General features: G+C 40.8%; 1 protein-coding gene across 1 annotated transcript in view; it reads right to left on the minus strand.

The window, feature by feature from the left end:
* The window catches only part of LOC116334049 (cadherin-12-like), a 50,739-nt gene that overhangs the window by 22,853 nt on the left and 6,557 nt on the right, over nt 1–21,329 (minus strand). The window contains exons 2-5 of the mRNA XM_039601765.1: nt 20,797–20,892; nt 20,024–20,623; nt 4,417–4,541; nt 2,516–2,685 (exon numbers count right to left, since the gene is read on the minus strand). Of these exons, the coding sequence (XP_039457699.1) occupies nt 2,516–2,685; nt 4,417–4,541; nt 20,024–20,326 (598 nt within the window). The 5' untranslated portion in view covers nt 20,327–20,623; nt 20,797–20,892. The remainder of the gene's footprint in view (nt 1–2,515; nt 2,686–4,416; nt 4,542–20,023; nt 20,624–20,796; nt 20,893–21,329) is intronic.

Below are 21,329 nucleotides of genomic sequence, written 5' to 3' on the forward strand. Positions count from 1 at the left end.
TGAAACCTGGCCCCACCTTGTCATGTGAATTCCTGAGGTCAGATGGCCCAGGATGTGAGTGGGCATTAAGGCGTCTGGGAGGAACTCAAAACTGGATTATAGATGGCAGACAGTTGGTGTCGTAAACCACCGCCTCTGTTCAAAGATGGTCGCTCACAGTGGACATAGATGGCCTCTTTCACTCCTCTTTCAAACCATCTGTCCTCTCTGTCCAATATGTGAACATTGGCATCCTCGAAAGAGTGACCTTTATCCTTAAGATGCAGATGGACTGCTGAGTCTTGTCCTGTGGAGGTGGCTCTTCTATGTTGTGCCATGCGCTTGTGAAGTGGCTGTTTGGTCTCTCAATGTAGAGGTCCGGGCAGCGAGGAATGCCCGGACCTCTACATTGGAGAGACCAAACAGCCACTTCACAAGCGCATGGCACAACATAGAAGAGCCACCTCCACAGGACAAGACTCAGCAGTCCATCTGCATCTTAAGGATAAAGGTCACTCTTTCGAGGATGCCAATGTTCACATATTGGACAGAGAGGACAGATGGTTTGAAAGAGGAGTGAAAGAGGCCATCTATGTCCACTGTGAGCGACCATCTTTGAACAGAGGCGGTGGTTTACGACACCAACTGTCTGCCATCTATAATCCAGTTTTGAGTTCCTCCCAGACGCCTTAATGCCCACTCACATCCTGGGCCCATCTGACCTCAGGAATTCACATGACAAGGTGGGGCCAGGTTTCACAATGGGCTCACCCAAACCCTGGCTGATTAGGTCCCACACCCGCTTTCTCACACCTTGGCGCATGTGATTAGAGGATCACCAGGGGTCCTTTGTCCTCCTTGGGGATACTCCCACTGGGTTTAAATCTGGGACTCTCGGCCATTTGACCTTAGAACTGAAGAAGCTTCGGATGAGAGGTGAAACGTCTTCAAGCAACTTAAAGAAGTCCAGACGCTTTTCTTTGCAAACTCCTTTGATCAGTGGCTGTCCTAGCTTCATTCAGCAAGAGCCCACAGCGTAGCACTCACATGTCACTGGAGAGTGGCATTAGTCGAACATCCCTTGGGCGGATATTAGCTACTCACAAATGGCACCCTTACAAACTCCAGCTACTGCAGCATCTCAACGAGGATGACCCAGATCGGCGCACAGAATTTGCAGAATGGGCAAAACAAAAATTGGATCAGGACCCTCAGTTCACGCAGAAGATTTTGTTCAGTGATGAGGCAAACTTTTATGTGAATGGTGAAGTTAACAAACAAAACCACCGCTATTGGTCTGACACTAACCCACATTGGATGGATCCCTCCAAGACTGTTGGACCAACAAAAGTGATGGTTTGGTGTGGTATATGGGGTACAATGATAGTGGGTCCATTCTTCATCAATGGAAACCTCAAGGCCACTGGATATTTGAAATTGCTACATGATGATGTTTTTCCCTCTTTATGCACTGAAGCTGGCACGTTCCCTGAGTTTTTCCAGCAAGATGGTGCACCACCACATTATGGGTGCCAGGTCCGAGCATTCCTAGACGAACAGTTTCCTGGAAAGTGGATTGGTCGTCGTGGGCCAGTTGAATGGCCCCCAAGGTCTCCCGATCTGACCCCCTTAGACTTTTATCTTTGGGGTCATCTGGAGGCAATTGTCTATGGTGTGAAGATACGAGATGTGCAGCACCTGAAACTACGGATACTGGATGCCTGTGCTGGCATTTCTCCTGCGGTGTTGCTATCAGTGTGTGAAGAGTGGGAGAAGAGGGTTGCATTGACAATCCAACACAATGGGCAGCACATTGAACACATTTTATAAGTGGTCAGAAACTTGTAAATAACTCATGACAGAATAAAGGTACGTTGAAACCAAGCACACTATTGTTTTTCTTGTGACATTACCAATAAGTTTGATGTGTCACATGGCCCTCTTCCTATTGAAAAAACAAAAGTTGTATCCAAGATGGCCGACTTCTAAATGGCCACCATGGTCACCACCCATCTTGAGAAGTTTGCCCCCTCACATATACTAATGTGCCACAAACAGGACTTTAATATCACCAACCATTCCCATGTTATTACGGTGTATCCATATAAATGGCCCACCCTGTAGTACACTTATATTACAGCAATGACACTCACATCAATGATAACCAGGTGTCATTAAAATTAGCATTAAATCAATGTGTCACATTCCCAAAACTACGTCAGACGTCATTTTATCTGGTCCCCTACCTTATGGGACCATTGGTGACATGTTCAGCATGCATTGCTCGCTGGCTCAATTGTGTCTAAAACACAATGTAAATAAATGGAAACGTTTCTGGGAAAAACCTGGTCTTGTTACGAGAGACTGTCCTGTCTAAAAAATTAGTATCATTTTTGATACATTTTTGTGCATTGTGTATTTTTATACCTAAAATACATTTTCCCTGATAAGGAGTGTACACTTTCATTTAGCTTTATGAATGCTGGTATCTAAATTCCTCATCCACCTACTGCATCCGAGCCTGTAGCTGTCTTACCTGCTGGGGACATCTCTGGGACACTGGCGCTGTAGGGTCCATCTGGGAACTGAGGTTCATTGTCATTAATATCCTGCACCTTGATGATAAACTCAGACTCTGGCTCAAGAGGGATGCCTGTATGAACGTCAACAGCCTGGGCCTTCAGCGTGTAGTACGATTTTTTCTCCCTGCAAAACATCAAGTATTAAATTTACACACACTGAATTCACTGGCACATACTTAACTCATAGAAATGATATCATTATGTGTTCAGGCTATGAGTCTCATGGTATCTCAGCATTGATTCCATGTCAGGCTGCACTCACGCTGCCAAACAGACTGTTAAAGAAAATAGAATTATTAGATGTGCTGTAGATCAAGTAGTGACTCAAGGTTTGGGACAGGAAAGTGTTTTGTCCACAGAAATGCTTGTCTATTAATACAAATGCATGAATAAAGAGAAATTTATCGACATAGTCACAGTTTTATACTTACGGGGAATTGCTCATGTGCAAAGCTTGGTTTGTAATTTCAAATTTTTTTATGACATGATTTTCTGAATTTTAATGTGACACTAAGATATCCAACAATATCTTATTTATTAATTGTGGCGGAGTGTGGTTTATGGCTCAGCTGCGGGAGGGGTGGAGCAGTGGGTTCAGGGTGTGGTGTCAGGGGAGGCGGACCCACACAGGTGTTCTGCATCACCCGGTCATGCCTTCCCTATTTCAGTCAGATGTGGGGACCTGACGAAAGAGCTGTGTGTGGTGCAGACCTGATGAGGACAAGTGGAAAGCTGCCCCACTGTTAATAAAACGTCACTGGACTAGCAACGCAGTTACATCATTTGCCGAAAGGAAACGTGGTAAAAACTTGCAATTGCAAAAAAGCAAAAACAACAAAACAACTGCCACTGTGGTCAAAGTCCTCACCCCATTCACCTCTACTGTCTGCCCGTAATTAACCAGGATTATAGCAAACATGCATTAGCCCTGTAACAGACTCAGTGCTAAGTGTATACCCTGTCTCTTCCCCCAAAAGCTGAATTTGTCCTATTCCAGTTTGTAATCTACGTTGGTTTGATGGCAGTTTGTGAAACCATGACATCTTTTAGCACAGGTTAATAATTTAAGCCAATATAAAGCAGCCAAACTGATTGTCTATGAAAAGTCACAACTCTGCTTTGCTATTGGTTCCTTTGAAAAACCTCTCTCACACACACACACACACACACACACACACACACACACACACACCTACCTTGTTACTACTTTAGAGCGTGCTAATTTTGTATAGAATAGTCTCTGGTTTATTTTCATTTATATAAATTTGACAGTTTTACTGTGTATTGTATGTAACAAATGACTGCAACACAATGTGATGGCAGCATGTGAATATTATCAAGCCCTTGAGCCACAATGTTGGAAACTCTGAAGGCAGATGTTACTCATGATTGGTCTTTTTTTCAAAGTCTCCAAACAACAGGACTGGCCACCCGCAGTGACAGTTCAGGAGAAGGTTGTAATGACACATCGTGAGTTTTAAAGCTAAGGCATATGTTCAGTGATGCTTCCTGAGGCCAGCAGCTGTTTCAGGTCTCGAACGTCAAACACTTTCACTCAGGTGACCCAGCTGAAGCTGATCAAGCCGTGGCCGCTTTAAAAAATTCACCTTGAATGTTAAATCATCTGGTGTTTTTAAAAAAAATTCAACCAAAGTCAGCATCTCTGTGGACACAATCATCTCTCTCTGGCAGATAAAAGGTTGATTCTGAATTGTCCAAGTCTCACTTTTTTCCCTGTCCATTGTAACTCCTGAGAAAACAGTTTGGGAGGATGTGCCTTCTCTGGGTTCCTACTTAGATATTACTGTTTTGAGGTGCTTAGTCAATGTAGACATTATTATTGGTAGGTACTGACCTGTCAAGCACCACCTGTGCATGTATATCTCCTGTCACTTGGTCAATGGTGAAGACGGACCCCACTCCCTCTCCTGAGAGTGTATATTTCACTGCATTATCTCCCTGGTCCATCTCTGTGTGGAGCTGCAGAGGAAATTATTATGAAATAATGTGTCAGAAAATGAGTACAACAAATACTATATTGTTGTCATATTTAGGAGATGATATGCACATTAATTGCATCAGTCTTCATTTGTTGTCTATGAGAACTATATGAATACACTTACTAGCTCCTGCATTAGGTACACCTGTTCAACTGCTTGGTCAGTATAACCTGCTGAATTGGAACAAGAGTGATTTAAGTGACCATGAATGTGTGTAACCCAGTAGAGAAAACCGCTTTTGTTGTTATTCTTTCTTGCTTTCTTTTTATTTGTATACATGTATATGCATTTCCACTCTTTTATTTTGAAAAGAAACATTTATTTTGAAAGAAGGAAGTGTGATCCTCTATCAAACTTTATTTTTCTGTTTACGGATCACAATGGGTAATGGCCATTTCATTTGTTGGAAGCGGTTTTAGCCCCGCCTTCCAAGCACCAGACCACCATTACACACGAGCTAGGTTTTTTGCACGTGGAAGGTAGAAGATGAGACAGGCTTCGGTTGGTCTGTGTGGAATTTTCTGTCGTTTTGGTGAGTCGAGCCCATGGGCTTGGAAAAAAAAAAAAAATGCTAGTCTGTTGCTAAAATTTGTTTTTTGTTAACGCCAATTCACAAGTGGTTATTTTCTGTTTGAAAGCAATGAAAATGCTGTTTCTGGTGAGAATTTGTTTTAGCATACTTGGATTTTGGTTCGAAATGATCAACAAAAACTTGAAGAATGATTCAAAAATCTATTATCTTGTTGGTTATAAATATTAATCACAATTTCATGGTTAAGAGAGTTGAAAGGAAAAAGAAAAATTCATTTATTTGTTTTACATGGTTAAAAATAATTTCATGTACAAGGAGGACATTTTAAGTTAAAAGAAGAAAAACATGCATGTAATATATATTACTGTGGTAATATAAAAATTGAAGATAAAGAATTACTATAGCTGTGAAATAAGAGAAAGAAATTGATCTGGCTGTATGCAATAATGTCAATATTGTTGTGCAGGCTAGGTTTTTTGTTTGTGTGAGAAAGCAACTAAGATTTTGGATTCTGGATTACGCTGGATTCTCTCCGGATGGAGATGGCGAGGCTGTGCACAGACTGAACTGTTGCTAAAGAACTCATTCTTCTCCCTCAAGAGGGGCATCAAAGTGGTAACACACAAACCACAAAACCAAAGAAAAAAAGGACTAATAAGGAATCCTGACCTGACTAATGACTAAAAAGGACAACTGAAATATTGAGCTCAATAGGACTGTTTTTGGGGTTATTTTTGTTATGCCAGTTTATTATTACTATTACTGCTGTATTGTGGAATTTGTGTCTTATTTTATTTTCATTTTTGTACAAAATAATAACCATTGCTGCTCATTTCCTGTCTCCAGCCATTTCATTTCGCATTCACCTCATTTTCTGTTGTAATCCTGCCGAACCTAGCAACTGGTCTGTAGTTTTGGCTGTTCTAAACTATTTAAAGTGAGTCAGGGGTTACACGTGGCATAGTTTGGGAGCGAGGTGGGCTGGGCTTATTTCAGAAGCTGCTATCTGCTGCAGGGGTGTCGAACTGCAGGCCTCGAGGGCCAGAGTTTGGCACCCCTGATCTGCTCGGAGTTTCCTGCACAAGTGTCTCGAGGGTTTAGAGAGGGTGAGCAGTGAATCATTTCACTCTCACTGTCGATAACGCCACAGTTTTCCCTTCTCCTCAGGTTAAGAGCCTTGATGTCATCCTAGACAGTTCACTTTCCTATAAATCTCACATCAATAATCTCACCTGTTCTGCCTATTTCCATCTGCATAACATTAACAGATTACGTCCTTCTCTTTCCACCCAGTCTACGTCCATTCTTTTCCACAGTCTTGTTACCTCCCATATTGACTACCGCAATTCTCTTTTGCATGGTCTTTTGCACTGGTTCAAAGCTCCGCTGCCCGCACTATCACCAGAACCCCCTCCTACCAGCACATCACCCTGTTCTTCAGAAACTTCACTGGCTCCCAGTGAAATTCCGGATAATATACAAACTTCTTCTGCTCACCTTCAAGGCCATTCATAACCTCTGACCTCCTTACCTGTCTGACCTGTTAAGCACTGCCTTTTCGCCCCACTCACTTTGATCATCTTCTTCTATCCAGCTTTCTGTGCCTTCCTTCCGCCTCACCACCATGGGAAGCAGAGCTTTCAGCTGCTCTACTCCCAGGCTGTGGAACTCTCTACCACCAGATATAAGAAACACTGGTTCTCCCCCAGTTTAAATCTCAACTCAAAACCCATCTGTTCAAATCTGCATATTCACTGTGAACCCACTGTTTGTTATTTTTATCTTGTGCATTTGTTTTATCGTCCTTCATTGTGTCATTGATCTATTATGCATTTTATCCTATTGTACAGTGTCCTTGGGTGTCTTGAAAGGCTCTTTATAACTAAAATGTATTATTATTATTATTATTATTATTATTATTATTGTTGTTGTTGATGCCAGAGGCCAGTGTAGAATAGCCAGACTGCTCTAAATTTGGTTCATGTTTTTTTGTTTATAAATGAAATCATCATTTAAAAACAGTATTTTTCATTTATTTGGGTTTTTTTTTCGGTCATCTTTGTCTAATATTAATTAAATATTTGTTTCATAGTTCATAGTACATCACAAACTAAGTAACAAACTAAGAACTCAAGAGTGGAACAAATACTTTTTCACTAACATGCCATTTTTAGTCCAACGAGGAACATTTGGGTTTATAAGGGTAACAGATGAATGAGTTCAGTGTTTTCATTGAACCACAATGTTTGCTTAATAATTAGGGGTGGGCATTTAACAGTTAATTGCGATTAACCCTTTAAAGCCGGTCGGAGCGGGCACGCTCCGTTTTGCGTAACTATTTTTAAATCCCGGTAGCTCTGCAACCAGGTAAGCTAGCGCAATAATTTTTTTTGCATATGAAACCGGAGGAGTTGTACTTACATCTTATGCCATCAGCTTGTCCTAGGTCACGGTTTTCTTCCACATATAGCTTTGCAAAAATTGCATAAAAAGCGCTTGCAGCAACAAAAACATAATATTCCAGAAACACGCTTTGCCGATCCGATCAGCTGTTCATAACACTTCCTACGTTGGAATATAAGTCAGCGCGAACTATCGCATGTCCGCCATTACCTGCCCGAAACCGGAAGTGACGTCATTTCGCGGAAATGTAGTTTTTTTACCATCAGGGCCTCGTGAGCCTATACTGGTGTTTTTAAAAGTTATCTTTGACTTTATGACTTTCTGTGTCGTTTCTGGGATGCTTAGAACTCGAATTGCACTGCTGGAAATAGTTTATTTTGATGCACATGCTGCTTTTTTGCAAATTTGCACTATAATATTTAGTATATAAAAATTGGTGTATTTCAAAAATAAAACTATGAAGACACTCAAAATGAATTTCCTGTGGTGGGAAACTATTTTGTGCAACTTTTTTGTATTTACAGTTTTGAGGGATAAGCATCTTAAATTTCTCTAACTAGAAATATATGTTAAAAAAACAAAAACGATTTTCAATTTTTTTGTAGTTTATTGCACTTTTTTGCAATTTATGTAATTACTATTCACTTAATGCATACATATTATTAAAATTTGGGCTATAATGGTTGTATTGATGTATAGCAACTTGAAATGCTCCCAAAAATGGCTCCACAGCATGTAAAAATATAATATAAGCTCTGGCGGACTTGATTCTATGGTAGGTCTTAAAGGGTTAATTAATTTGAATATATTACTGTATATATTGCCATATAAATAAAACGCATTAAAAACATAACGTATTATTGTCAGGGTGATGCGAGGAAGAGATGACCCAAACGCAGGACTCGCGGTGCAGGAAACTGACGTTATTATAACAAACGGATGAGCAGAACATAAGATGGCTGGCTGGCTGGACTGGACACACGTACGGAATAGACAACATCAGTGACAAGACAAGGGCTGGAGGGAACTGAGGACTTAAATACAAGACTAACGATGACGACGATTGGAGACAGGTGAGTACACGGCTGAACTTAGTCTGACTAATGACACATGGAATAAACTGGAACACATTACACAGGTAGACAGGCTGGCACAGGAAACAGGAAGTGAAAAACATGAATGTGGAAAATGAACTGAACATGAAAAACTGAAAACAGTTTTTTTGCTGGAACTCCACCAGCAGCAAACAAGACTGGGCCAACAGAAAAGAGCCACTTGAGCCATGCAGGTAAATAAAATTATTTTTGCAGGAACAGTGTGAAGGTGCCACCACAAAGGAGCCAGCAAAGACAAAGCGCCTCCTCCTCTCTGATGAGGAAGCCCTGTGTAACAGGGCCCTGAGTTTGTACAGAGCAGAATCCACCATCAGCCAGACAGTGCAGTGCTGGTCCAGTCGAGCAGGGACCCACCCACAGCTGTCTGTGCTGGCCTGCAAGTAATCTGATTGGTCCTGCCTAAAATGTTGGATGGTCACTGTTTTAGCCTAATGTACTAAATAATGTTGGCTAAGGTTACTCAGAGTTTGAAGGTGAAGCTGCTCAAATAGCCTTTTATGTTTCCGCCTTATTTTCTTAAGAAGAAAAACTGCACTTATGTTGAAATGTTTTATTATTATTTAAAGACAATACCATTTTGTAGTTAAAGTACTTAAAATAGCACTTCATTTTTAAGACTGGCCAATTTTGGCCAGGGATTTTTTTTTTTTCCAGAAATGTAAAGGGCTTGAGTTTCCAATATTCATGTCCATGTCTATTATTTGATTCTGCCGCCACTAAAACTCTTTTAAATTTAAAAAAACATTTGTGCTTTGGGGCAAATTTTCTTGTGCAATTATATGCAATTAATCAAGATTATTAATTACAAAGTGTAATTAATTTAATTATTTGTGTTAATCGAGTTCCACCCCTAATAATAATACAATTTATAAACCAAACAACATAATTTCTCATTCAACAGAATAATCTCTGTTTTGTTAAATAAATACTACAATAACTATACTATCTCCAAATAAATAACCAGTCAAGCTAATATGTTGGTGTAATATAATGCAACTAACATGCAACGATTGCAACAAGTCAGTTTGTGAAATGGAGTCCCTCCTAGATATTCAACGATCAGCTGCAAGTGATTTTTTTTGCAGTAGAGATGTTTCTGACCCACAGCGACTGAGTCACCATGTGAGAGATCAGGTAAAGTTACAGCGCAGAGGTAGACGAGTACTGATGCACACTTTTAATGTGTAAAAGTCACCAAGTTTCAAACCTCCTCTGGCATTAACAGCAGAAGAAGCTGTTTGTGAGTGTGGAGGTGCTGGACATGGTTGACCTGAGGTGCCGACCAGAGGGCAGCAGGTCAAGCGGGGGGAAGGGGAAACACGAATGGTCAGTAAATTCTCCATGACCTCTACCTCACTAATGCAGCAGTTCTCAGAAATGAGAACAGAAAACTATAAATGATTCAGACTCTAGAGGTCACCGTGTCAGACAAAAACAGCTCATGCATGAAACTAATAAGCCATCAGCTCAGTGCCCTTACAGCCGCATGTCCGAAAAAGTTGTAAAATGTAAATAAACAGAATGCAATGATAAAAACATGATATGAATCTTTTCTTCTCTCAACAGGAAAACATATATAATATTTATAATGAGACAATTATAACAAGTCATAAGTAAGTAATGATGGGGAGAAGTCTGAAAAAATCCTGCCTAAAAATAATTTCTGAATCATTTAAAATGGACATCGAAAATCTCGTCTACTGTACATAATGACATGAAGAGTCCAAGAATCTCGACAAGGCTAAAAACCAATACTGAAAGGCGTCAGGCCATCAGGTGGCTCTGTATTAAAAACCAGTATGATTCCAGCATCAGTTATGAACACAGTTTGCTGTTTACAGCTCTGCTGTGATAAGAAGTCACAGATCAACATCATCCAGAAATGCCATCGTCTGCTCTGGTACAGAGCTCATTTGAAATCGAAAATAATTCAGGATCAGACAAATTAAAATCCAGTGCTCAGTTTAAAAGCTAGCTCTAATGGTGGTGGTGGGGGGTGGGGGTGGGGGGGGGGCGCATCAATGCCTGTGTAACTGGCAACTTGCACATCTGGGAAAGCACTATAAGTGCTGACACGTATATACAAGTTTAAGGGCAAACTATAATTTTTCTGGGAAGGCCAACAAACTGGATCCTGTATCTCTTACAGAAGCCTGGATTTTTAGAGGAGAGCTCCAAATCAATGCTCACCAATTTCAAACATTTGATGCACTGAAAAGAAGAATATGACCAACAACTAGAATCCAGGTGTGTTTTGTTTTTTTAGGCAAGGCTTGTGTATTTCAGCAAGGACAATAAAATTAATGAAATTAATATTAACTTAGATTTGTATAGCCCCTTTCAAGAAACTCAAAGAAACTTCACAAAAAAGTATAAATAAATGAAAATATATAAATAAACAAAAAGGTAAACAACACCGAAGGAAAGCAGAGTAATACAAACTGACGACCAGCCCTGAGTCCGCTGACATCTGCTGCTAAACAACACACTCAGTGCAAACCCTCCCCAATGGGAGTAACACGACAGTCAGCGGTTTTCTACTCTCTCTCGCGCGCGCACACGCACACACACACACACACACACACACAGGGTGTGAACGCTGCCCAACAGCCCCATTTGCTCCCCTCTTCTTCTTCTTCTTTAAAAGCCGCAAAGCTGATTATGAGGGGAAACACCTGCTGTCAGTGGGAGGAGGACAAATCCTACAGAGGAAGGAAAGCGCATGCACACACACACACACACACACACACACACACACACACACACACACACACACACACACACAGCACTACAGCTTTAACTACATATCAGCCAATAGCTGGTTAGCCAGAACTGTAGATAATCTAAACAATCTGTATTTAAATCCTATGTGTGAAGTGATTGGCTGGATTTATCTTGATGAATAAATACATAAAAGGTTTCCTGTTGGAGGTTTCTCATGTGCACACAAAATATGTGCATTTAATAGTGCTGTCAAAGTTGACATGATAATAGCATGTTTACAGCCTCTATTTTTACTGATGCACGATGAATGCATGCGTGCACACACAGTCTGTGACCTTTCTCCTGTCCCTGTAGTTCGCGATGTCTGGAAGTGATGCAGCAATAATGTTGTGGATAGTAAGAAGAAACAGACAATGAAAAGGGTCTGTTGAAGAGCACTGCCAGATGGTTCTCTTCACAAGACCAAAGTTATTAATTTGTGTTTGACTTGCGTTACCACCGTAGCACAGAGCCCTCCTCCCCCTCGCCATGAACAAACTTTCAACAGCCATAGCTAAATGTGTTGCTAAAGCTTGGGGGCCAGTTAACATTGTGGAGGACAAGGGCAATAATTCTCACAGCATCAAGTGAGTGCATGAATGAATTGCCTTTGAGAGCCACCACTGTAACCAAGAAACACAATCTGTATGAAGACACGAAAGCTAAAGTTGAAGAGTCTTTGGATCAGACAAACACGGATGCACTCACCGGCTCCTGGATACCGAACTTCTCTAAGTAATCACTCTTATCTCCAGGTAACACATTATTGTGGACATCAATGGGAACTTTGGTTGCATGCTTTGAGTGTAATGAGGACAGAGAAGAGACGCTTCACTCACACATGTGCTGAGCACTTGCAAGTAGCCTGACAGTGGGGCATTGAACATAAAGTCAGCACAAGGGCTGGGCGATATATCGAGATTTTAAAAAATCTCGATATATTTTTATACGAGATATAAGATGTGACAATATCCTTTATATCGATATAGTCTGTGTTACGTTATAATTATAGTTGCGGAGCCGCAAGTTTGCCTCTCTTTCGTCCACTTTTGTCTTTAGGCAACGTTACTCGACCTCGCCTCTCCTTCACTGAACACAACTCCCCCTCCTCCCCCATCGCTTCACCTGCAGGCAGCGACAAGATGGACACGGCAAATCTCCGTTAATGAGTTACTGCGCATCGCCCCGTGCGTGGGGCTGGACGGCGTCAACGTGCTAACGAGCTAACCACGCTAACGAGCTAGCCACGCTAACGCCATGCACGGCCTGAAATCCTTTCATTTTCTCAAAAGTTGACTGCTCGCCTTTTGTATGAATTCTGGTTGTGCTTGATGACCGCGAACCGATTTTATGTGATACACAGCGCTCAGCAATCTGTCAAAAAATGTTTTAGTTCGACTTTGGTAAGCTACGGAGCTGCACCGCTTGATGGATTGTCGGAGCATTACGGCTACCGAGGAGCCTCGCGGAGTGATACGTACTGTGCTTCAACGTAATATTACCTTATTTTGTGTGTATAAGGACCATAAATGGCTCCAGTTCAGAGACATGGTTACGAAGCAGATTTCAAACTCCAGGCTGTCAGTCACGCAGTAGAAGTTGGGAACAGAGCAGCTGTGAAATCTGTCTTTGTTATTATGCTCAGCGTCTGTTAGTTTACATTTTGACTGCACAATTGTGAGCTCTTTGTTATGCACAAAACAACATAGTTTTCTTTTATTTATAGAGCATCATTATTTAATAAATGCTCATAATTTATTTTTGAGTAGTTTTTTTCATGTACATCTATGCTGTATGTTAATAAAAGTGCCTGTGTGACATCTGGGACACAGCTTTGACTAAGAACTCTCTTTTGTTCTTACTTTATGGCTTTAAAAATATCGAGATATATATCTTATATCGCCATCCAGCTAAAAAATATCGAGATATGAATTTTGGGTCATATCGCCCAGCTCTAGTCAGCACACTGACCACTGATAGTGCGCACAACATGACTGCAGCGGCCAGGCAGCTGGTGTTGGAACACATGCTTTGTGTTGCACATGGCCTCCATCAAGCCATCACAGTTTCTCTACATTTGGCATCACACTGACAAAATGCAGGAAGGTCGTAGACCAAAAAACACAGTGAAGCCTGAAGAGCATCAAATGCACATTTTCACAAGAAAGAGGACATAGAATAGAACAGAAGATGGAACAGAACCCTGGAAATAATCAAAGGTCTGCTGAGAAATCAAGAACCACAGAGAGATGCAGTGGGCCTACATGCAACCAAAGGTCACAATGCCAACAACAGCAGAGCTGGATACACTGGAGAAGTTGCAAACAGTACTTGACAGTATTAATACTATCTTTTGTGTGTGTGTGTGTGTGTGTGTGTGTGTGTGTAATACTATCTTTTGTGTGTGTGTGTGTGTGTGTGAGAGAGAGAGAGAGAGAGAGAAATCGCTCAGTCTCCGGTGATAAATATAATGAGTTGTTGACTGAAGTGCTTTTCTTATTACTGCAGGTTTATCACTGAGCTGGTGAGAGGAGACAAGGTTGGGTCTAGAGATGCTTTTTAAGTAAAGGTTTAACTACAGCCAGCTTGAAGGCCTGTGGTACATAGCCGATTATTAGAGATAGGTTTATCATATTTAAGATTGAAGCATTAATTAATGGCAGGACTTCTTTGAGCAGTTTTGTAGGAATGGGGTCTAAAAGACACGTTGATGGTTTGGAGGAAGTAATTATTGAAGTTAACTCAGAAAGATCAATTGGAGAAAAAGAGTCTAACTTAACATCAATGGTACTAAAAGTAGCTGTAGATAATATTACATCTGTGGGATGATTATTGGTAATTTTTTCTCTAATAATAAAAATTTTATTTGTGAAGAAGTTCATGAAGTCATTACTAGTTAACGTTAAAGGGATTGTTGGCTCAGTAGAGCTCTGACTGTTTGTCAGCCTGGCTACAGTGCTGAAGAGAAACCTGGGGTTGTTCTTATTTTCTTCAATCAGTGACGAATAGTAAGATGTTCTGGCTTTGCGGAGGGCTTTCTTATAAAGCAACAAACTATTTCTCCAGGCTAAATGATGATCCTCTAAATTTGTGACACGCCATTTCCTCTCCAGCTTACGAGTTATCTGCTTTAGGCTACGTGTTTGAGAATTATACCACGAGTCAGGTACTTCTGATTTGAGACCTTAGTTTTCACAGGAGCTACAGTATCCAGAGTCGTACGTAGTGAGGAGGTAAAATTATTAACAAGATGATCGACCTCTGTTGGAGTAGCGTTCAGATAGCTGCTCTGCTCTGTGTTGGTACAGGGCATTGAAGATGATAACAGTGGGTGGATTATATTCTTAAACTTAGTTACAGCGCTTTCAGAAAGACATCTACTGTGATAAAGTCTACTCTCCACTGCTGTGTAATCAATTATTGTAAATGTAAATGTTATCAGGAAATGATCAGACAGCAGAGGGTTTTCAGGAAACACTGTTAAATGTTCAGTTTCTATGCCATACGTTAAAACAAGATCTAGAGTGTGATTAAAGTGGTGGGTGGGTTCTTTTACATTTTGAGAGAAGCCAATTGAGTCTAATAACAGATTAAATGCCATGTTGAGGCTGTCATTGTTAGCATCTACATGGATGTTAAAATCACCCACAATAATTATTTTATCTGAGCTGAGCACTAAATCAGATAAAAAGTCTGAGAAATCAGAGAGAAACTCTGTGTAAGGCCCAGGTGGACGATAGATAACAAAAATGAAAAGTGGTTTTTGAGTTTTGGACACTTACAATTTGTGTGATTTTACAAATTTGGCCAGACTTGTAGAAGTGAGCACTACTTGTTTTTTGGACACCACTCAGACAGACAGCAATTTAAGGAGAACATGCGGCTAAACATGTCACTCCTGGTCTGATTGGGGAGGGGACCAGAGAAAACTACAGAGTCCGACATTGTTTTGGCAAAGTTACACACCGATTCAATATTGATTTTAGTGACCTCCGATTGGCGTAACCGGGTGTCATTACTGCCGACGTGAATTATGATCTTACTGTATTTACGTTTACCCTTAGCCAGCAGTTTTAAATTTCCTTCAATGTCGCCTGCTCTGGCCCCTGGAAGACAATTGACTATGGTTGCCGGTGTCTCTAGCTTCACATGTCTGAGAACAGAATCACCAATTACCAGAGTTTGACCCCGGCGGTGTGTCGCCGAGTGGGGAAAAACGGTTAGACACATGAACAGGTTGGTGGTGTACCTGGGGCTTCTGTTTAAGACTATGCTTCCTCCTCACCATCACCCAGCTGCCCTCTTTCCCCAGCTGCTTGGGGTCTGCCGGGGAACAGCTAGCGGGGCCTACGCTATCTTCAGCTGCACCAGCTACAGCGGCCTGGCTAGGGGTGCAAACACTACTACTTACAGCTACTTAAAGTTACCAAACAAGGCTTAGAAATGGGAAGATTTCTGTTGTACAAGAAATGGCACACTTTTTTAATATTACATTATGTTGTAATAAAACAATGTGTTAAAATCAGCTTGTTCTATTGGTAACCAGAGTGATGCACTCAGCCACAGAGGACCATCTCCATTTAATGAAAAAAAAGACAGAGAGATGGAGATCATCTGTCATAATGTCCTGTGTCAGGACTGGTCATTTTAATCTACAAAACAAAGGATATAAAACCAAAGCTGGGCTGCCCAGCTGTGTAGTAGTAGTTATAAAGTAGTTGGGGTGTAACAAATCTCCAAATCCATGGTTTGATTCTCTTCTTGGTTTTTCGCACATTTCCCCCTAATGTGGACTTCAAGTCAACAAGGAAGTGTGTATGTCAGGGGTGTCCAAAGTCCGGCTTTTTAATTGGCCCTCAAGTAATTTTATAAATAGAATAGAAAATGGCCCGCACTTCAACTTTTGCTTGAGTGTATTGCACTTCTTAGTTTTAACACCAGGGGGAGCTACTGTTGATCAAGGCAGTTGCTCCACCAAAAAGGACAATCACAGAAGAAATTTACCCCAAGTTACCAAACATGGCAGAACCGAAGAAGCGAAAGGTAAAAAGTGAGTGCAGAAAATTTCAGACATGGTGGGAGAGTGAATGTTTCTTCAAAGAATTAAAGGGGACGTGTGTCTGTTTGAGCTGCACTGAAACTGTGGCAGTTATGAAAGAGTATAATGTACGACGTCATTATGAAACCAAACATCAGGCCTATTGAAAAGGCTCCAATAGCAGCTATGAGGTCGCCCAACTCATCACAAGACATGGCGAGCCTTTTTCAGATGGAGACCTCATAAAACGCTGCCTCGTTAAAGTCACCGAAATAATGTGCCCGGAAAAAGTGCAGGACTTCATCAACGTCAGCATGTCCAGAAATCCAGTTGTGCGACGCACTGAAGACTGTCAGCCAACATTAAACTGCAACTGTCTGATAAAGCTGTGCTTTTGATTTTTACTCCATCGCATGCGATGAGAGCACTGATGCCACAGACACCGCACAGCTGCTAATTTTTTTTTGCGGGGAGTAGGGCTGTTCGATATAACGATATATATCGGATGACGATATAAAAACGTCTATCGTTTCATTTTACGCTATCGTTTGTTTCGTGGTGTCCCAAAATAAACTGTTTACAGCAATATTTTTTCATTATTTTGATGGTCACTGTAGTGGCTATATTAATTTCCTAAAGTTCTCTCTTTCTCTTATATTTAATATAACCACACTACAGACGGACAAGCGCTTGTTTTTATGCGTTGTCGTTAGCAACAACGACGGTAAAACCACCTCATGTCCGCTTGTTTATTTTCCACATAAACCTTTCACAATAAAGCTCAGGATCCTGTTGAGACTTTTCAAAATAAACTGAATCACGTGAAAGATGCAGAGTATTTACGGATGAGAAGCAAAAAAGAGTCCAGTTCAGTCTGTTAATGTTGATAACCGTTTCAAACGAACGTTAATAGGTGTGTTGCTAAGCCTAAGAACTTAAATAACAAACTTGAAATGTACCCGTCCCATTTTCCCCTTTATTGTTTTTTCTCTGTGCTGTAAATCTTCTAAGAAGAAATCTGCTGCTGTTCTGAGAATGAGCTACCAAAGCTTTTTCTGAATAAATCAATAAAGATCCATTTATGGAAAGCTGTGATGAAGGCAGTTTTGTCTTTAATTATACAGGGAGTGCAGAATTATTAGGCAAGTTGTATTTTTGAGGAATAATTTTATTATTGAACAACAACCATGTTCTCAATGAACCCAAAAAACTCATTAATATCAAAGCTGAATGTTTTTGGAAGTAGTTTTAGTTTGTTTTTAGTTTTAGCTATTTTAGGGGATATCTGTGTGTGCAGGTGACTATTACTGTGCATAATTATTAGGCAACTTAACAAAAACAAATATATACCCATTTCAATGATTTATTTTTACCAGTGAAACCAATATAACATCTCCACATTCACAAATATACATTTCTGACATTCAAAAACAAAACAAAAACAAATCAGCGACCAATATAGCCACCTTTCTTTGCAAGGACACTCAAAAGCCTGCCATCCATGGATTCTGTCAGTGTTTTGATCTGTTCACCATCAACATTGCGTGCAGCAGCAACCACAGCCTCCCAGACACTGTTCAGAGAGGTGTACTGTTTTCCTCCTTGTAAATCTCACATTTGATGATGGACCACAGGTTCTCAATGGGGTTCAGATCAGGTGAACAAGGAGGCCATGTCATTAGTTTTTCTTCTTTTATACCCTTTCTTGCCAGCCACGCTGTGGAGTACTTGGACGCGTGTGATGGAGCATTGTCCTGCATGAAAATCATGTTTTTCTTGAAGGATGCAGACTTCTTCCTGTACCACTGCTTGAAGAAGGTGTCTTCCAGAAACTGGCAGTAGGACTGGGAGTTGAGCTTGACTCCATCCTCAACCCGAAAAGGCCCCACAAGCTCATCTTTGATGATACCAGCCCAAACCAGTACTCCACCTCCACCTTGCTGGCGTCTGAGTGGGACTGGAGCTCTCTGCCCTTTACCAATCCAGCCACGGGCCCATCCATCTGGCCCATCAAGACTCACTCTCATTTCATCAGTCCATAAAACCTTAGAAAAATCAGTCTTGAGATATTTCTTGGCCCAGTCTTGACGTTTCAGCTTGTGTGTCTTGTTCAGTGGTGGTCGTCTTTCAGCCTTTCTTACCTTGGCCATGTCTCTGAGTATTGCACACCTTGTGCTTTTGGGCACTCCAGTGATGTTGCAGCTCTGAAATATGGCCAAACTGGTGGCAAGTGGCATCTTGGCAGCTGCACGCTTGACTTTTCTCAGTTCATGGGCAGTTATTTTGCGCCTTGGTTTTCCACACGCTTCTTGCGACCCTGTTGACTATTTTGAATGAAACGCTTGATTGTTCGATGATCACGCTTCAGAAGCTTTGCAATTTTAAGACTGCTGCATCCCTCTGCAAGATATCTCACTATTTTTGACTTTTCTGAGCCTGTCAAGTCCTTCTTTTGACCCATTTGGCCAAAGGAAAGGAAGTTGCCTAATAATTATGCACACCTGATATAGGGTGTTGATGTCATTAGACCACACCCCTTCTCATTACAGAGATGCACATCACCTAATATGTTTAATTGGTAGTAGGCTTTCGAGCCTATACAGCTTGGAGTAAGACAACATGCATGAAGAGGATGATGTGGACAAAATACTCATTTGCCTAATAATTCTGCACTCCCTGTATTCAACAATATAACACATTTGACCACTTTTAAATGATTTTTCTAACTTTAATACACTACAGTTAAGGTTATATACCTAATTTCTAGTAAGTGGCCCAGCCCCTCCTATATTTTTATGTATGTGGCCCTCAGTGAAAAAAGTTTGGACACCCCTGGTGTATGTCATCTGTACTAGTTTCTATGGCGCATCACCAGGTTGTCTTGACTATGTATAAATACCTAAATGTATTCAATTTCTGTCATGTGATTTGCTGATTAGATAGCATTTGAACAGGTGTACCAGCAAAGAGTTTTGGGGGGTTTTTTGTTTTTGTTTTTTTTTATTATTTTAAACAGATGTATGATGAGAATGATTTAATAACAGCCAGTATTCTGAAGATAAATAATTTCTTCAGTAGTACTAGAATAGAAGTACTAGCCATTGGCTCTCGTTTTTAAGTATCTTACGGTGTTATACTTTTAGTATCTACAAAGTTTGGGAGTTTGTTCACTTTAGTTTAATCTGATTTGATATTTAGTTAATAATTACACTCTTAGTGCAGTTTTCCTCTGATATTTTTAGTCAGAGTTCTGTGAGATTTTTTTAGTTTTCATGCCTTTTTATTTTCTTCTTATTTTCAAATGAAACATTTCAAAGCATGAGAAATGAAAGCATATATTTTAGCCTTATCTGGATATTTTCTAAAGATTTTATTCAAATCCACTTCCTGGTACAAGTGAGCTCCAAGCAGCAAAATGTAAAAACGAAGCCACATGGACGAGCTAAAAACTTCAGGTCTTTTCTGTTAAAATTAACAGAAGGTAAAGAGTCATTAATGTTGGTAAAGTTGCTGTTTGGATTCAAAGACAACTACAGAGTACACACAAGCTCTCTTAAAATAATCTGGTAACAGCCAGAAGAGATCGTATATAACGGTTTTGTTTTGCTTACCTTTCCAACGTACTGAGGTTCAGATCCCATGTACTCCTCCAGGACAAAGAACTGGTTCCACACCCATCCTCTTTTAATCCGGTGAGTTCCAGACCTACCCTGCCTCCGCCATCTCCTCTTGCCCTCCACTGATGGAACTTCCCCCAAAGAAGGCCCCAAACCCAGATTTTTCCTCCCTCCACCACATATTACACCCCTGCTAGTTCTGCTGTGGAGGGAAGTCTGCAAAGGGATTTGGGAGGAGTGGTCCAGTATCAAGCAGGATCCCACCAGGAATATCGTGACATATCTCTTTGTTATCATCAGGGAGTGTGTTTGTCAAAAAAGGAAAGCAATGTTAAAAACAAAACAAACAAAAACTGAGTTAGTTTGAGGTTGAGAAGGAACATCCAAAGCTGGATTTGACCTGCTGGTACCGACTGGGCAGGAATTCCGCTGTATTCCCAAATTTATATACTGTCATTGCTCAAACAGGCAAATCTCTGAAGATTTGTTGGTTGAACCATTGTTGGTTGGCTTGGGTTTGTTGGTTTGTTTCGTCCTGTTCTGCGACTGCAGAAGAACCACCTTGTCTTCTCCTCAGTTCCTCAGCAGAGACACCTGGAGGAACAGGTTTAAATCGCAACATTATAATGTAGACTTGAACAAAACAGTTCACCTACAAAGTCTAACTTTTGTTACTTATATTTACTTATAAACTGTAAATCTATTAATGCTATATTACATTTGAAGCTTTAGTGGAGACAAAGCCAGAGAACAAACTATTATCCCACCTGTAATCCTGACAATGCTCTGCAGGGCTGATTGGACAGGTAGTGGAGCACCTGCTCTAACACAGTTCCACTGGCACAGGGACACGTACAGGAAACCTTAATCACACATCAGAATCATTGGTACTGTCATGTTTTATTGCCAATTTAATTCGGTTTGCTTTGTTTTGGATAAAAAGAAGAAAATGGACAGATATGACTTTTATTTACGTAAGCATAATTTTTTCTTTTCTTTTTTCTCTTCCTTCCTGTCTCAATGATTTCTAAAGCAGTTTCATATTGCCTTGTCGAAACCATTAAAAACAAGTGAGAGGTGATGCTAATACCTGATTAGTCTGTTCATGCACCTGCTCCACAGACTTACGGTGAATACATAGCAACACCTAGGCTCGCATTATTCTACTGTCTGCAAAACAGAGGGGCAGTGTCTGAACGGCTGCCATCACTGTGACATAGGGCCAAGGACCAGGTAATGTCTCCAATTAGACAAACACACTCCTCCAAGGTTGGCAGCATATGGAGACAGCTGATGCATG

The sequence above is a fragment of the Oreochromis aureus genome, linkage group 18 (assembly GCF_013358895.1).
Source record: "Oreochromis aureus strain Israel breed Guangdong linkage group 18, ZZ_aureus, whole genome shotgun sequence".
Classification (NCBI taxonomy): domain Eukaryota; kingdom Metazoa; phylum Chordata; class Actinopteri; order Cichliformes; family Cichlidae; genus Oreochromis; species Oreochromis aureus.